The 16,795-nt window shown below is 37.5% G+C and overlaps 1 protein-coding gene across 9 annotated transcripts in view; it reads right to left on the bottom strand.

The window, feature by feature from the left end:
• The window catches only part of Herc4 (HECT and RLD domain containing E3 ubiquitin protein ligase 4), a 109,059-nt gene that overhangs the window by 34,860 nt on the left and 57,404 nt on the right, over positions 1-16,795 (bottom strand). For 8 of the 9 annotated variants that reach the window (XM_070020994.1, XM_070020993.1, XM_070020992.1 and 5 more), the window contains 7 exons: positions 13,104-13,264; positions 8,958-9,034; positions 8,606-8,730; positions 5,172-5,231; positions 4,931-5,042; positions 3,915-4,104; positions 2,587-2,759 (listed from right to left, as the gene is read on the bottom strand). In XM_070020994.1, the coding sequence (XP_069877095.1) occupies positions 2,587-2,759; positions 3,915-4,104; positions 4,931-5,042; positions 5,172-5,231; positions 8,606-8,730; positions 8,958-9,034; positions 13,104-13,264 (898 nt within the window). Of the gene's footprint in view, positions 1-1,985; positions 2,091-2,586; positions 2,760-3,914; positions 4,105-4,930; positions 5,043-5,171; positions 5,232-8,605; positions 8,731-8,957; positions 9,035-13,103; positions 13,265-16,795 lie in introns of all 9 variants that reach the window. The other variant, XR_011371552.1, reaches the window with a different exon arrangement.

Genomic DNA, 16,795 nt, shown 5'->3' with positions numbered 1-16,795 from the left:
GTGGCTCAAACCTCTAACCCTAACTACTCAGGAGGCTAAGATCTGAGGATCGCGGTTTGAAGCCAGCCCAGACAGAAAAGTCCATCGGACTCTTAGACTACTCAGAAAAAGCTGGAAGTAGTGCTGTAGCTCAAGTGGTAAAGCCCTATCCTGAGCACAAAGCAGCTCAGGGATAGCACCTAGGCCCTGAGTTCAAGCCAAGAAAAAGCTTCAATATTCCATAGTACTTTGTCTTTCTCAAAAATAATAAATTTGCTGTTGCTGATGGCTCATGCCTGTAATCCTAACCAGGAGGCTGAGATCTGAGGGTCATGGTTCAAAGCCAGCTCTGGCAGGAAAGTCCTGAGATTCTTATCTACAATTAAACACCAGAAAACCAGAAGAGACACTGTGACTCAAGTGGTATAGAGCTTGCCTTGAGCTGAAGAGCCCAGGAACAGCACCCAGTCCCAGAGTTCAAGCCCCACAACCAACAAAATAATAATAATAATAATAATAATAATAATAATAATAATAATAATAATAATAATAATAATAATAATTTCAAATTAAATTAGTTTTTTAAAAAAGATCTATGGGGAACACATTCTGTTCTATGGAATGAAGTGTGCCTAATACTAAAATCTTAACTGTAAATTTAAAAAATATCTCTGGAAATGGAATCTTATCAGGACCTTTCTCAGTAGAGACTGGGGGTTTTGTTTTGTTTAGTTTTTTTGTCAGTCCTGGGGCTTGAACTCTGGACCGGGGCGCTGTCCTTGAGCTCTTCAGCTCAAGGTTAGAGCTCTACCACTGGAGCCACAGCACCACTTCCAATTTTCTGGTGGTTAACTGGAGGTAAGAGTCTCATGGACTTTCCTGCCCAGGCTGGCTTTTAACTGCGATCCTCAAATCTCAAGCCTCCTGAATAGCTAATATTAAAGGCATGAGCCACCCAGTGCCTGGCTGAAACTGAGGGCTTTTTTTGTTTTGTTTTTTCGTCGGCTGTGGAACCTGAACTCTGGGCTTGGGCACTGTCCCTGAGCTCTTCAGCTCAAGGCAAGCACTCTATAACACTGAGCCACCTTCCCAGCCCGAGACTGAGGTTTTTTTTTTTTAAGATAAGTTATGTACTCAAGGCCTTTCTATGGTTATAAAAGACAAAAAAGAGAGAGTAATTAATAATCAACTCCAGCTGAAAATGGACAATTCACCAAAATAGCAAGGAGTGTGTGTATGTGTGTGTGATCTAATAAATCTTTTGAATCCTAGCCAAGAGGTTTAGCTCTGTAATAGCTATGGACCTAGAACTTGATAGGTTCTGTTAGAGAATGACCTGTCTTCCTAAGGAAGAAATTACTATCATTTCTTTCATAACAATGAAAAGAAAAATTAGTTGTTTGTCTAGGAATCTGGAATAAATTAACTATAAAAAGAAAAAGTTCATTAAGTTGAGATGGTTGAGAAAAATACCCAGGAACCTAAGAAAATCAAAAGGGAAACAAATGAGCCATAAGGTTCTTTCATACAGAGAGCAAAGGATGGCCAGGAGCCAGTAGCTCATGCTTAGCTATTTGGAAAGCTGAAATCAGAGGATCCCTGTTCGATGCCAGCCTGGGCAGAAAAACACATGAGATCCTTATCTCCAATTAACCAGTAAAAGGCTGGAAGTAGGGCTGTGGCTCAAGTAGTAGAAAGCCAGCCTTGAGTGAAAAAAGCTCTCTGAGAGAGCAACCAGCTCTGAAAGAGGGAGGAAGGGAAGTAGAAAGGAAGGGGATCCCAATAAGACTACTCCTTTAGCCCCTTATTAATTACCTAAATGTTAGGCAAGAAGCATCTGAAAGTACAAAGTATCCATTACAGAAAAAACTTTTTAACATTATAGATTCATAGGAGGTTTTGGGTCACTCTGTAGGCTAGAAACATATGCTTCTCCCTTAGGTCATGTCTGATCTAAATAGCAACTCAAAAATACCAAATGGCATAACAGAGATATATATACCTACCAACTGTCAGGGATGCCTCAAATCCATCTCTAATGAAACAGCTGAGACTCTACTTCTTCATATAACTTTGCACTTCTACAAGTGTAAAGGGTACTATTTCTTACACTGAGAAAAAGGGCAGGAAAGAACAATAGGCAAATTAATGAATTATATAGGGTTTCAATTTCAAATTAGTCATTTGTTTCAAATGAAACATTCACTTTGATTGAGGCCACTAGTACCTGACATCAAAAGAACATAAGTTTAAATGTTCATAATAACAACAAAGGCCCAGTAGCTTTCATATGATAATCATTAAAAACTCATAAAAATATACAACTAAATCAACATAGTATATTTCTCACAAGAAAATACAAGAGTTCTAATTCATTAATATGCTATTATTCTGCCCAATTATAAACATGTTATCTGCAAATGCTTAGCAAAGTCCAGGAGGACCAAAGTTCCAAAGTATAATACATTACATTTTTAAAAGGAAACATAACTTTTTCAAGTTTCAATGATATGTATTTCATGCCTCTTTAATATATCAATGTGGAAAAGAACATTATCAGTTTGTTCACAGCAATGGGAAAGAAAATAAAGAAACTATTAGACATACCCTATGTAGTATTTCTAAAACCTTTAATGCAGTATGAAGAAAATTGTTGAAAATTCTTCTTTCAGAAGGGGGGATGCCAATCTTGTAGAGTTTCAAAAGATGTACCACAACTTCCTTAAAAAGCTCTACTATCTTGAGGAATAGTGGAGGTTCAAGTATGGACCACCAGTTTTCTGTTATTAAAGGGTGAACATGCAAATAAAATTAATTTAAAAGGATCACAATTTTCAGACATACTAACCTTTCTTTTAGAGTTGTGGTTCTTAACATTTTGAAAATCCCAGGGTGATGAACAAAGCAATCTAGATTTATAATTTTTCCCACAACTAAGCTAAAGTATATTACCCTAAAAATTTTCAAAAGCAAAAATAGATTATGAACATTTAACTAAATTTATCTTAGTTACATAAATTAAAACTCACTTCATTTAATAATAAAACCAGTTAAAAACATTTAGAAATCAAAATTTTTATTTTTGAAGAAAACACTTTAAAACTGTATTGCTCAAATATTTAACGATCATTCTAAATTTCAGCTTAATATAAAACTAAATTATAAAGTGCCAAGTTTAAAATGTTAAAGCCTCCTAAAAATCAAAAACAGATCCTTAATAATATAAAATTATAATTTCTCTTTCCCTACATTTGTTATTTGTAGTTATGTAACTACAAATATTATCCCCTATAGAGCAGATATAGAGAATACAAAAAATTCTTAATTATTACTGGCTAACACCCTCAGATTCTAGTATTCTATCCTTTGTGCTTCTTGCTTACTTTAATGTTCTTGTACCGGAACAAATGTTAACAACCCATTATAAAGGCCTGAAGTTAGAAATTAATCCATAGCATTAGAAAGATTAGAGTTTAGACAGACACACACACATACACACACACACACAACAGAAAAGAGGCAGAGCTGTAAGATCAGATGAATAAAATTCTCTCTACAAGCAGAAAAGAAACATAAGGAAATTAAGTGAAACTTTGCAGCTCAAAGATGATCTAAGGCCCATATCTGATCAGACATAATTGTTCTCTGTTCTTTAACACCTTAAAGGCAGTGAAAGATAAGGATTGTATGCATCTTTACATTGTCACTTATCATATTTAATCAAAATTCTCTAACATATTCTGCCTTCAACATCTTAAACATCTGCAACATCAAAAATTAGAAGCAAATGACAATAAGAAAGCCACAAAAGGAGAGAATAGGTCCCCTCCCTTCTAACAATGTCAAATAAGGCAGCAAAATTTAAACAAAAAAAAAACCTTAAAAAGATTTTCACTTATAGAGAAAAGGTTTCAAAAAAATATTAAAATTCTTACCAAGTACTTTTAATGGTGCCTTTTCTAGGTTCACAAGAGCTGTGCCAAAGGGAATTGCTATTGTTGTGAAATTGTTGGAATCACTCATCAGGGGACATTCTGGCAGAGTAAGATAAAACCTCAATGCTTCAACATCAGGTAAGGAGCTGGTCAATTTAGGTATAAGGTTCTTTTCCAAACTAGCTGCAACCTATATTTTGACAAAAAGCAAAACCTGCTTCATTTAAGTGAATGCACTTAAAAAAAAAAAAAAGAAAAAAAAGAAAAGAAAAAAGGGTAAATCTCATGAAATGGTGAAATGAAAATGCTGGCTTAGAAGGAATGTAGTTTAAACTATAATGAAAATTAATGCCTAAGCATTGCTAAGGGTGAAAAATGTTTAAAAGTCTGTAAGTCTCCATCCATTTAAATTCTCCTAACACTATAACCTACTATCTATGAATAGACTTTAACCAACAAGGGATTATTAAGAAATTCAGAGACAAACATTTGAAAAGATTTATACTTCTTTGACAGCTATATTAAAATTGTTTTAAGATAAAACTTATTTTAATTATTTTAATGAATTACTTCAATTGGTTTGGCATTATTAGGAGTTTGAACTTAGGGCCTTGAGCTTGCTAGCCAATTACTCTACCACTTGAGTCGCATTCCTAGCTCTTTTTGCTTTTTGGATAGGGTCTCATGCTTTTTGCCCAGGGCTGACCATAAACAGTAATCTCCTTCCACATCTCTCACATAGCAGGGATTTATAGACATGCATGTACCACCATACCCAAATTATTTATGAGACAGATCCTTACTTTTTCCCAGGCGTAGCCCAAACTGGGATCCTATTAATCTCTGCTGAGCTGCTCTGTTTACAGAAGTAGCCCACCCTACCCACCAACTTCCTTATTTTAATTCTTATAGTAATGTATTCAATAAAATTATATAAGCATAGCATAAATGAGCTTAAAAATTGCAAAGTTCATTAGCTGTAAGTGAATGTAATTAAAAATTATTTTAAACCAAACCTGCTGAGATATCTGAGGATGATCAGGTTGTATAAGTTTGTGGAATAAAAGCCTAGCAGCATTCATATCAACGCCTGAAAATTTGGTGCCTGTTCTATAGTGATCATCATTGCTAAAGAAAGATAAAAACACAAGAAAAAAATTATTTGACTCCTTTTTTATTAGCATACAGTAATTGTACTACTTTAATAAATGATTTAATACATTTGAAAGTTTAACAAAAAAGGGAAGTATGACTTACCTAACAGCTAAAAAACTTCCATTTAGGCAACCAGATGAGGAAAATGTTCCATCAATCTCACTAAAAAGAAATTTAAAGAGAAAACAATTTTTGAATGAAAAATTTGTTTTTCTTTTTCTGTTGTTCCTTTTGGTGCTAGTCTTTGAACTTCAACTCCAAGCCTGAACTTATGTGTTAAAAGCTAATGCACTCCCACTTGAGCGATAGCTTCACTTTTTTGTAGTTAACTGTAGACAAGAGTCTCACAAACTTCCAGCCCAGGCTGGTTTTGAAATCCTCAATGTAATTGTAACCCCTCTGTACCGTATTTTCACAATTAAAAAAATAAAAAGAAAAAAGAAAAAAAGAAATGTAATCCTCATTACAAGCATGAGTCACTGGCACCTAGCAGTTTTTTAAAATAAAACTTTAAGCCAGTTGTCAGTGGCTCACGTCTGTAATCCTAGCTACTCAGGAAGCTGAGATTTGAGGATCACGGTTCAAAGCCAGCCGGGCAGCAAAGTCTTCTGACTCTTATCTCTAATAAACCATTAGAAAACCAGAAGTGACACTGTGGCTCAAGCAGTAGAACACTCGCCTTGAACTGAAGAGTGCAGGGACAGCACCCAAGCCCAGAGTTCAAGCCCACGACCAACAAAAAACTTCAAAAAATATTTAGAACCAGATTGAGGAGGGTTTTCACCGCAGTGAAGCTGAACAGAATGAGAATCTACCTAACTTTTTAAAAAGGAAAAAGATGCCTGGAGGCATGGCTCAAATAGTAGGTCTGACTAGCAAGCACAAACAAGAATAATATTTAGTATTTAAAGCTAGAGGAAACTCCTATAATCAATCCTCAAATTAAATTGAAATTAGGTAAATTACTGAGGAATGATTTTTAATTTGTGTGTGTGTGCATGCACATTCACATCTTAGGGTTTGAACTTTGGGCCTATGGTGCTGTCCCTGAGCTTTTTTTTTTTTTTTGGTCGGTCGTGGGGCTTGAACTTTGGGCTTGGGCACTATCCCTACACTCTTCAGCTCAAGGTGAGCGCTCTACTGCTTGAGCCACAGCACCACTTCCGGTTTTCTAGTGGTTAATTGAAAATAAGAGTCCCACTGACTTTTCTGCCAGGGCTGACTTTGAATTGTGATCCTCAATATCTCAGCTTCCTGAGTAGCTAGTATTATAGACATGAGCCACCGGCACCTGGCCTGTCTCTGAGCTTTTTTGCTGAAAGCTAGTGCTCTATCAGCTCCACTTTTGGCTTTTTGGTGGTTAATTGGAGATAATAATCTTAATGACTTTCTAGCCTGGGCTTACTTTGAAACTCGATCCTTAGATCTCAGCATACTGAGTTAGGATTGATTCACTGACACCCAGTAATTATTTATTACTATTTGCTCTACACTTTCTTAAATAAGTTCATCTTCTAATTCATCAGGTAAAATGACAATCTTAATTTTCCCATCAGCATGCATATTTAACTTTTTTGTTTTGGCAAGTAATGAGGTTTGAACTCAGGGTATCCCAATTGCTGGGCTTGCTCTCTAGGCTGTGCTCTTATCACTTGAGTCTTATCTCTAACCCTGCTTTTTGCTAAATTTTTTTTCTTTTGCAAGTCCTGGGGCTTGAACTCAGGGCCTGGGCACTGTCCCCAAGCTTCTTTTCCTGAAGGCTAGCCTCTACCACTTAGGCCACAGAGCCACTTCTGGCCTTTTCTGTTTATGTGGTACTGAGGAATCGAACCCAGGGCTTCATGTATGTTAGAAAACCACTCTACTGCTAAGCCTCATTTCCAAGCCCTATTATTTTGTTTTGTAAGAAGGGCATCTAGAGGACTTTTCTGCCTAAGATGGTTCCAAACCTTCTTGGTAGCCAGGATGACAAGCCACTAGCTATGGGCACGAACACTACAACATTGTGCACTTTCTGGCGCCCGTACAGGGACTTGAACTCAGGCTCTAGCCACTGTCCCTGAATTGTTTTGTCCAAGGCTGGTGCTCTACACTTCACCCATTCTTGACTTTTTGGTGGTTAACTGAAGATAAGTGTTTTCAGGATTCTCCTGCCTGGGCTGACTTCAAAACTCAATCCTCAGATCTCAGCCTCCTAAGCAGCTATGATTACAGGCATGAGCCATCAGCACTGACATTTAAGTTTTTAAAAGTCCACACTGTAGTAATAATCTTCGGTGTTTGACAACCCTGGTGGTATTCTTGAAGATATAAAAATCATAAAATAATTTAAATACAACCATGCATGTTGGTAAATATGTCATTTAGAAATTGTGTCATAGGAACACCATAGAATAGTCCTAAGACAAACTAATAGGAAAGAAATAAAAACAGCCAGGCACTGGTAGCTTACTCCTGTAATACTAGGTACTAAGGTGGCTGAGATGTAGAGTGTTGTTCAAAGCCAGCCCAGGTAGGAAAGTCTGTGAGACTCTTAACTTCAATTATCCACCAGAAAACTGGAAGTGGCACTGTGGCTCAAAGTGGTACAGCATTAGCCTTGAGCAAAAAAGAGTTCAGGAACAGCACACAGGCCCTGAGTTCAAGCCCTACCACCAATAACAACAAAAAAAGAAAGAAACATTGTATAGCTACTGTATACCCAGACTATAGGATGTCAATTATAGATTACTGCTCTTGGGGCCATGAAGAACAAAACATAAGATCAAATCAAGAGGAAAAATGATGCACTGAAGATAAGCATGAGGCATATGAGACAGCTACCAGCATAACACAGCATATCACTGTACAAGAAACTTTTATGACTAAATGACTTCCAAAATGACTAAGTGACATTCTAAAATGACTATAAAAAGTAGATAGTAGTAAATATACATATGAGTTACAGGGTTGCTCACTATCAAATATTAAGCACTATATATATTTCTGGCAGATGCTGGGCTGAACAAATAATTGTGTGGTAATGCTGATATCACCACAAATACATGAAAAATGTATCATCCTCTGACAGCTACAATTTCACTAGTCAACTGACATTTTCAGCTACATTTCTGATGGGACCAACACATACACAAAGTCTATCAAATTGTCATTGCACACAGCACATAAAACACTTCATCCCAAATACCAACAAAAAGCAAAGCAACAAGCAAAACCCTAAGTGATAGACTATTCAAGAAAAACTATTATTTAATTCTGTCAAGGATATACAAGTTTAAGACAGTAGTCATAAGACAAAGTATTCCAAATAGAACTTTATAAGAGCTACATTTCATATTCCACCATAATATACTTTTGAATGTATAAAAGGACTACCTATATAAATGTAAGTGAGTTTTTTTTAGTAACTCCACTGGGAAACTGCATCATTTACATTTTTCTATATAAAAATGCAGTGAATGGTAGTGGAAAAAACATTTTAATAAATCCCCATCAGTAAAGGTTGTGTCTTTGTATAGGTGCAATGTTTTCCTTACTTGGCTATCTCCACAGGAAACCTTCCAGAGGGGTAGCTTAGCCATTTTTGAATAAGAGTTTCATTCACTGTCCAGATCTGCTTTGAAGGATCAGGATATCTAAAGTCATCAGGTGGCCCAGAGTTCTAAATTTTAAAATTAAGGAGATTAGTCAGGTATATATTGCTCAATATATATATATATATTGCTCAATGCAAGAATCTCCCAGTATGTATCTTTTTGAAGTGTTTAATTAAAAAGTATAAAGTCACTTTTGTCTAACCATTTAAAGAAAAACAGGTAAGAGAGAGGAAAAAATTTAATTCTTCAAAAATTTTTGTGCTAAGCAATGTTTACATGACTATATTATTACCTGAAGACTAGAGTAATGTGAAAAGCTTTGGTCTCCACCTGAGAAAATTCTTTTTACACAGAAATATTCTTGAGAATCTGTAATAAAAATAAAACCTTTTTTTAAAAAAATAACAAAATTAGAATTCAGCATTTTTTTAACACATTTCAATGCATCAAATTTGCTATTTGATTTGTTCAACTCATCTAATTAGACCTCCCATTAAAGGACACCCTAATCTAAGATGACTTGTAATATTCTGAATAATCTGGGAATTGTACTGACGAAAGGATAGAATAACAACAGTAAATGATTCTATAAGCATAAGTTTCAAGGCTTCTTTATATTCTGCACACAAATATTTTTTCTTTTGTGCTGAGGAATGGAACCCAGGGCCTCATGCATGCTAGGCAAACACTCTACCACTAAGCCACCTGCCCAGCTGCCAGCAAATATTTTCTATTTGATTCACTAAAAATCCATTTAACATGAATATAGAAATGGAATGTTACAAAAGATAGAACAACACAAAAATTGAGAATACTGTGTCTATCTATGTAATTGGGATTTGAACCTGAGGGCCTTGTGCTTGTTACACAGGTGTTTTTGTTTTTATCAGTTCAGCCATAACCCTTCCCCCAGTCCTTTATATTTTTCATATAGGTTCTCCCTTTTATGTCTAGGCCAAACTGGACCACAATTCTATTTACACTTCCTGCAGATAGCAGTCTTGACAGACCCATACCACTTTGTCCAACTTTTCATCTTTTTTTTTTTTTTTTTTTTTTTTGGGGTCCGGTCGTGGGGCCTGAACTCTGGGCCTGGGCGCTGTCCCTCAGCTCTTCAGCTCAAGGCTAGCACGCTACCACTTGAGCCACAGCGCCACTTCCGGCTTTTTTTTCTTTTTGCTTATGTGGTGCTGAGGAATCGAACACAGGGCCTTGAGCATGCAAAGCAAGCGCTCTACCACTGAGCCACCTTCCCAGCCCTGTCCAACTTTTCATCTTAAATAAGGGTCTCACCAACTTTCTGCCCAGGCTGGTCTCAAAACTAAGATCCTCCCAATCCCAACCTCCCTAGTAACTGGGATTACAGGTATAAGCCACTGCACCTAAGACTATATGTGTGTGTGCGCATGCACATGTGCACACACGTGCGCACACACACACACACACACGCTTGCACTCACAGTATCACACTTGCTTCACTTTTTGGCTCCTGCCTGACACTCTACCACTCGAGCCATGCATCCAGTCCAGCTTCTTGCTGGTTAACAGGAGATGGACTCTCACTGACTTTTCTACTTCTCCTTTTTTTTGGCTGGGGGAGTGAAGAGGGAGAGGGGTGCCACTCATGGGGTTTGAAATCAGGACCTAGGAGCAATTTTCTCAAGGCGAATGTTCTACTACTTTGAGCCACAGCACCTCTTCCAGTTTTCTGGTGATTAATGAGAGATAAAAGTATCATGGACTTTTCTGCTCAAGCTGGCTTTGAACCACAATCCTTAGATCTCAGTCTCACGGATAGCTAGGATTATAGGAGTGAGCCACCAGTGCCTGGCTCCTCACTGACTTTTCTGCCCAGGTTAGACCTCAGTCCTCCAGGTCTTACTATCCTGAGTAGCTAGGATTACAAGAGATGCCCAGAAAGAATATTTACTTTTTTTAGGGGGGGGCGGGGCACTGGAGAGGGGACTTGGACCACAGCTCACCTTCTAGTTTTTTTCTGGGTAGTTTATTTGAGATAAACAATCTCATGGACTTTACTACCTTGGGCTGGTTTTGAACCTCAATCCCCAGATCTCAGCCTCCTGAGCAGCTAGGATTACAGGTGTGAGCCAACAGTGCCTGGCTAGAATATTCATTCTTAAAAAGAAAAACAATACAGCACAAAATAGTTTTGGGGCAACAATAGATCAGAACACTTCCCAATACCAAATTATTTCCTCTCAACCAATCTATAAAAGATAGCTGACATCTACAGTTCTTGATGAAAATTAAATCAAGCCCATAATATATAAAATAACAGCAAAATTAGGCAGGGATAAAGAAATAGCAATAAACTTCCTTTTGAAAAAAATGCTTAAGGCTTCCCCTTTTTTACTTTTCTTCTGCTTCCCCAAATAGAGTATGCATAACCAAAAGTACTGCTGCATTAGTAGTATTTTGAGGTATCACATAACTTCATATTGTAGCTTAAGGCTAGTTATTTCCAAATATAATCCATCTCTGCAATATTACTTCTACTCCCAATAGTTAACTATTTCTTTACCTTGTATATTATCTGTGACCATCACTGCTATAGAATTATTGATCTTTTTGGTAGCGCACTTGCCTACAAAGCATTCTGGATTTAATCCCCAGTTTAGCAAAACAAAGCAAAACAAAATATTCCTTTCCAGGAAGAGAAACACATCATAATTTCCTTGATTGAGGATTCCCTAAGCCAACTAAAATGTTTGACTACTGTAAAAGAACTGAATAAATAATTGCCAATATAAATACACAATAAATTTATAAAACATAAAACATACTAATTTTCTACAATTCACAAAAGTGTCTTAATGCTATAACTTTCAAGAACAACTAAAAAAGCTGGGTGCTGATGGCTTATGCCTGTAATCCTAGCTACTAACTATGAAATGATATTATCAACACAAAGGCACAAAGTCAAAGCAAAATATAAGAGCAATGGTAGAATCTTATGCTGATCTTTGTTTAATAGGAACATGACTAAATTAGTCTTATAAAAAATAAAAAATGGGGACTGGGAAGTTGGCTCAGTGGTAGAGTGCTTGCCTTGCATGCATGAGGCCCTGGGTTCGATTCCTCAGCACCACATAAACAGAAAAAGCTGGAAGTAGGGCTGAGGCTCAAGTGGTAGAGTGCTAGCCTTGAGCTGAAGAGCTGAGGGACAGCGCCCAGGCCCAGAGTTCAGGCCCCACGACCGACAAAAAACAAAACAATAAAAAATAAAAAAAATAAAAAAAATAAAAATAGAGGCTAGGAAGGTGGCTCAGTGGTAGAGTGCTTGCCTTATATGCACAAGGCCTTGGGTTCAATTCCTCAGCACCTCATAAGCAGAAAAAAGCCAGAAGTGGCACTGTGGCTCCAATGGTAGGGCACTAGCCTTGAGCTGAAGAGCTGAGGGACAGCACCCAGGCCCAGAGTTGAGCCCCTACAACTAACTAACTAACTAACTAAATAAATAAATAAAGTGGTTGAGGATAGGGAAAAATGAAGAAAGGGATGATACCTTAACAAGATGTACTGTACTTAATAAACACACATGCTGAATGGTATCCCCTTTGAATAACTACTTAAAGGTAATAAAGAATAAAATAAACCTTCCAATTTATTCATAATAAAAAGTATGGACCTTTTCAAATATCAATGTTCATAGCATTCTCATGCCCATTAATGTGAATAGATAAAATTTCAAGAACACACGAACACACACACACACACACACACACACACACACACACACACACACACACACACACACACACACACACACACACACACACACACACACACACACACACACACACACACACACACACACAAAATCAAGTTTTATTATTTTTAGAAATAACTGGTGCTGGTGGCTCACACCTGTAATCCTACCTACTCAGGAGGCTGAGATCTGAGGATCACAATTCAAAGCCAGCCCAGGCAGGAAAGTTTGTGGACTCTTATCTCCAATAAACCCCTCAGAAAAACCGGAAGTGGCACTGTGGCTTAAGTGACAGAGTGCTAGCCTTGAGCTGAAGAGCTGAGGGGCAGTGGCCAGGCCCAGACGGACCAAACAAACAAAAAACAACCCTGGATTCTGGTTTGGACACAAGCTCTCTTAAGTTCCAAACGATCCACCCTGTAAAACTGCTTTTGTAACTTGATCCAGAATTTCCCTATGCATATATAAGCAAATTTAAACAAACTAACTATACTACATTGTTCTGGGGTTTTTGTTGTTGTTGTGACAAGAGCTTTTTAGGTAAACAAGACTAGAAGACTCACTGTTGAGATTACAGACCTGTACCATCAAACCTGTAACTTGATATTTCAGCTTAACAATGTATCTTAGAATACTTGCAGATACAGAAACATTTTAATAAGAAGTTTGATGTGTGTAGCAAAGTTTACAACATACATTAGAACTTACCAATATCTGATGGACATTGCCCATTATAAGGAAACCAATTTCCTTTTACAGTGAAAGGACTCTTTCTGTTGCTTGTTGACCCAGTTCCCAGCTGCCCATTACCACCAAGCCCAAAAGAGTAAATTCGTCCTGATGAAGGAACAAATGCAGAGGTATGCTGCCTAGAATGAAATGATTGAAGATCTCAGAATTTATCGTCCAAACAATTTACAATGAGAGGAATAGAGCAAATTTTTAATAACCCAATTTACTTTTTAAAAACAAGTTTAAAAGTCTGGGTAAAAACACACAATATTCAGTATCGTTACTTTCATTATAAAATATTCACTTAGGAAAAAATAACTTTAATAAAATGTAATTCTGTAACTTCTAAACAAAACATTAATAGCTTTAAACAGAATAAACTCAGTAACATGGAGGTAGGTTGTGTAAGTATAATACAGAAAATTCAGATCTATTCAGAAATCCTTTTTTAAATGATTCAGCACTGAAATAATATTTATTTATGTTGCCCAAGGAAGTCTTCTTTCCCCTTCTCTATTTCTCAGAATCTAGTGAAAAGCCTAGGTCAATTAAAGCCCATAGCTGGCTATGACCAAATAGTTTTAGGCTAACTGGACTCTCAGTTTTGGGTCCACATGCCTCATACATGGCTTCACACAGTTTGGAGTCATGAAGATACTTATGTTAGCTACTCTGCCACATACTAGAAAAGATATGGCTCCAGTAGTAGAACACCAGCCAAAAAAGCAAGGTAAAGCCCAAAGTTCAAACCTAGTATCTCCTTTAAAAAAAAAAACTGGGATGAACAAAGGTTTTTTGTTTTTTTTTTTTGTCGGTCGTGGGGCTTGAACTCTGGGCCTGGGCGCTGTCCCTCAGCTCTTCAGCTCAAGGCGAGCGCTCTACCACTTGAGCTACAGCGCCACTTCCAGTTTTCTGGTGGTTTCTTGGAGATAGGAGTCTCACGGTCTCTCCTGCCCGGGCTGGCTTTGAACCGCGATCCTCAGATCTCAGCCTCCTGAGTAGCTAGGATTACAGGCGTGAGCCACCAGCGCCCGGCTGAACAAAGGTTTAACATGGCCCATTCTGCCTCGCTTAGAAAGTGTTCACTGTGGAATTGCAAAGGTATATCAACAGATTGAAAATTACTATCAACGTAGTCTGTTCAGCTTCTCAAAACCAGTCTCCCTATCTCTATAATAGAGGTAAACCAAGACAATAATACATATCTGAAAAACCCTCCAAGTGATTAGAAAGTCAGGACCACTAAACAATTATAACTATTTCAAGTATTATAATTCAGTGTTTAAAAATAACTCATATACTATACCTGTATTACTAGAAAGAGAACCATTTTCTTTTGGATGATCTCCATGATGGACTAACTTCTAATACTGCTTCACTAAAGATTCTTAAATATTTAACAAGAAAGTAATTCTTTTTTTTTTTTTTGCCAGTCATGGGGCCTGAACTCTGGGCCTAGGCGCTGTCCCTCAGCTCTTCAGCTCAAGGCAAGCACTCTACCACTTGAGCCACAGCGCCACTTCTGGCTTTTACTGCTTATGTGGTACTCAGGAATCGAACCCAGGGCCTCATGCATGCAAGGCAAGCACTCTATCACTGGGCCACCTTCCCAGCCCCTAATTCATATTTCTTACAATACTGACCACCTGAAAGCCAAACTGGCCAAGACCCCAGACATCTACAACTATTTCCTCTGTGTGTTAAGTCCTTGGATTTTACTTTATAACTGAAATGTCTTCCCTGATGCATATTACTAAAATTCCTGGAAGAACCAATTTACAAAGCGATAAACAACAAATCATGTACATAGTTGATAGAAATACAAAATTAGTTAATATTAAATAATTTGTGATAATTCATCCAAAAGAAGACCAAAATTTATTATCCTATAATACTGAGTACGGCATTCTTGTCATGGCTTAGAGGTATTTGAGTATCATGTATGTCATATCTTAATTTTAGGTTTGGTCTTATAATTTTTTGCCTTTGATAAATAGGACTTCAGCCAGTATGAGACAAGCAAAACTTGAGCTACACATAAACAGTTGAGTTTTGACTCTTTAATGTATACTCTACACTGGGCCCAAGATTAAGACATATATGAGTGCTATTTCACCTGGAATACAGCCTGCAATGAACAAGCAGCTTGAAACAGAGGTGCCTTGGCCAATCTGTACTGTGAATATGAGGCCACTCCAGCTAACCCAAGACCTGAAGAAGTACCAGTTCAACTTAACTATGGAATCAGAAACACTTATCATTGTAACACTGACAGATTGTTTGTCAACAGCAAGAGAAAAATTCTTTTTTTGGGGGGTCCAGTCGTGGGGCTTGAACTCTGGGCCTGGGCACTGTCCCTCAGCTCTTCAGCTCAAGGCTAGCGCTCTACCACTTGAGCCACAGTGCCACTTCCGGCTTTTTTCTTTTTGCTTATGTGGTACTGAGGAATCGAACCCAGGGCCTCGAGCATGCAAGGCAAGCGCTCTACCACTGAGCCACCTTCCCAGCCCGGAGAAAAATTCTTTAAAAACTTTTACTTCCAAATAACTGACTTAAGAAGTTCAATAAAAGCATTTTTATAGTCCTCATTCATGTTTGTTTCTAGATCAATCAATGAAGCCTCTTACTAGCAACATTATCAATGTATCTTAGATAGTAAAGGGTCATAATGAACAAATTATAACATTACATCATTTATAAGAAAAGATGATATACTAAAGCGTCTTAATAAAGATATGTAGGAAGCTGCGGCCATAGTAACATGTTTTATCTTTTTTATTTTTATTTTATTTATTTATTTTTGGGTCCAGTTGTGGGGCCTGAACTCTGGGCCTGGGCACTGTCCCTCAGCTCTTCAGCTCAAGGCTAGCGCTCTACCACTTGAGCCACAGAGCCACTACCGGCTTTTTTCTTTTTGCTTATGTGGTGCTGAGGAATAGAACCCAGGGCCTCATGCATGCAAGGCAAGCGCTCTACCACCGAGCCATCTTCCTAGTCCCAACATATGTTTTAAAGTAAACTTTTTTCATTTAAGTAAAAGGAGTACACTCTCCAACAGGATAAATACATAAGCCAGTAAGAGGGATTCATTATCAAGTTATTATGTACTGAACATAATTGTGTGTGGTAAACATCTGTATGATTGGCAGTATAATTGGTTTGTTTGTAGTAGTATCACCATAAACAAATGAGTAATAAATGACTATACTGTTATGATGGCTCCTGTATCATTAGGTGCTAGTTTTTTAGTTCCATTACAATGATTTGGGACCATCTGTAATATATATGATCAAACATCATTATGTGGCACATGACTACATATGTTCTGACAATATACTCAACTTTGCACATCCAAAGACAAAAAATGAAAGAAGAGTAATAACCAAAGAGAGGACAGGGAGGATATGCTGATAAAATATAAAAGCCTATAATTCCAGCACAGGGGAAGCTGAGAAGGCTCTTGAGTCTGAGACCAGTCTAGGTTACATTAGCAAGACTCCAACTCAAAAACTAGCCTGTCACCAGTGACTCATGCCTATAATCCTACCTACTCAGGAGGTTGAGATATGAGGATAATGGTTCAAAGCCAACTCTGACAGAAAAGTCCGTGAGAATATCTCCAATTAACGACCAGAAAACCACAATTGGCACTGTGGCTCAAAGTGGTA

Source organism: Dipodomys merriami, unplaced genomic scaffold (assembly GCF_024711535.1).
Source record: "Dipodomys merriami isolate MVZ:Mamm:240054 unplaced genomic scaffold, mDipMer1.0.p SCAF_14, whole genome shotgun sequence".
NCBI classification, from domain to species: domain Eukaryota; kingdom Metazoa; phylum Chordata; class Mammalia; order Rodentia; family Heteromyidae; genus Dipodomys; species Dipodomys merriami.
The sequence above is the reverse complement of the archived record's forward strand: the minus strand, read 5'-3'. Positions and strand labels throughout refer to the sequence as shown.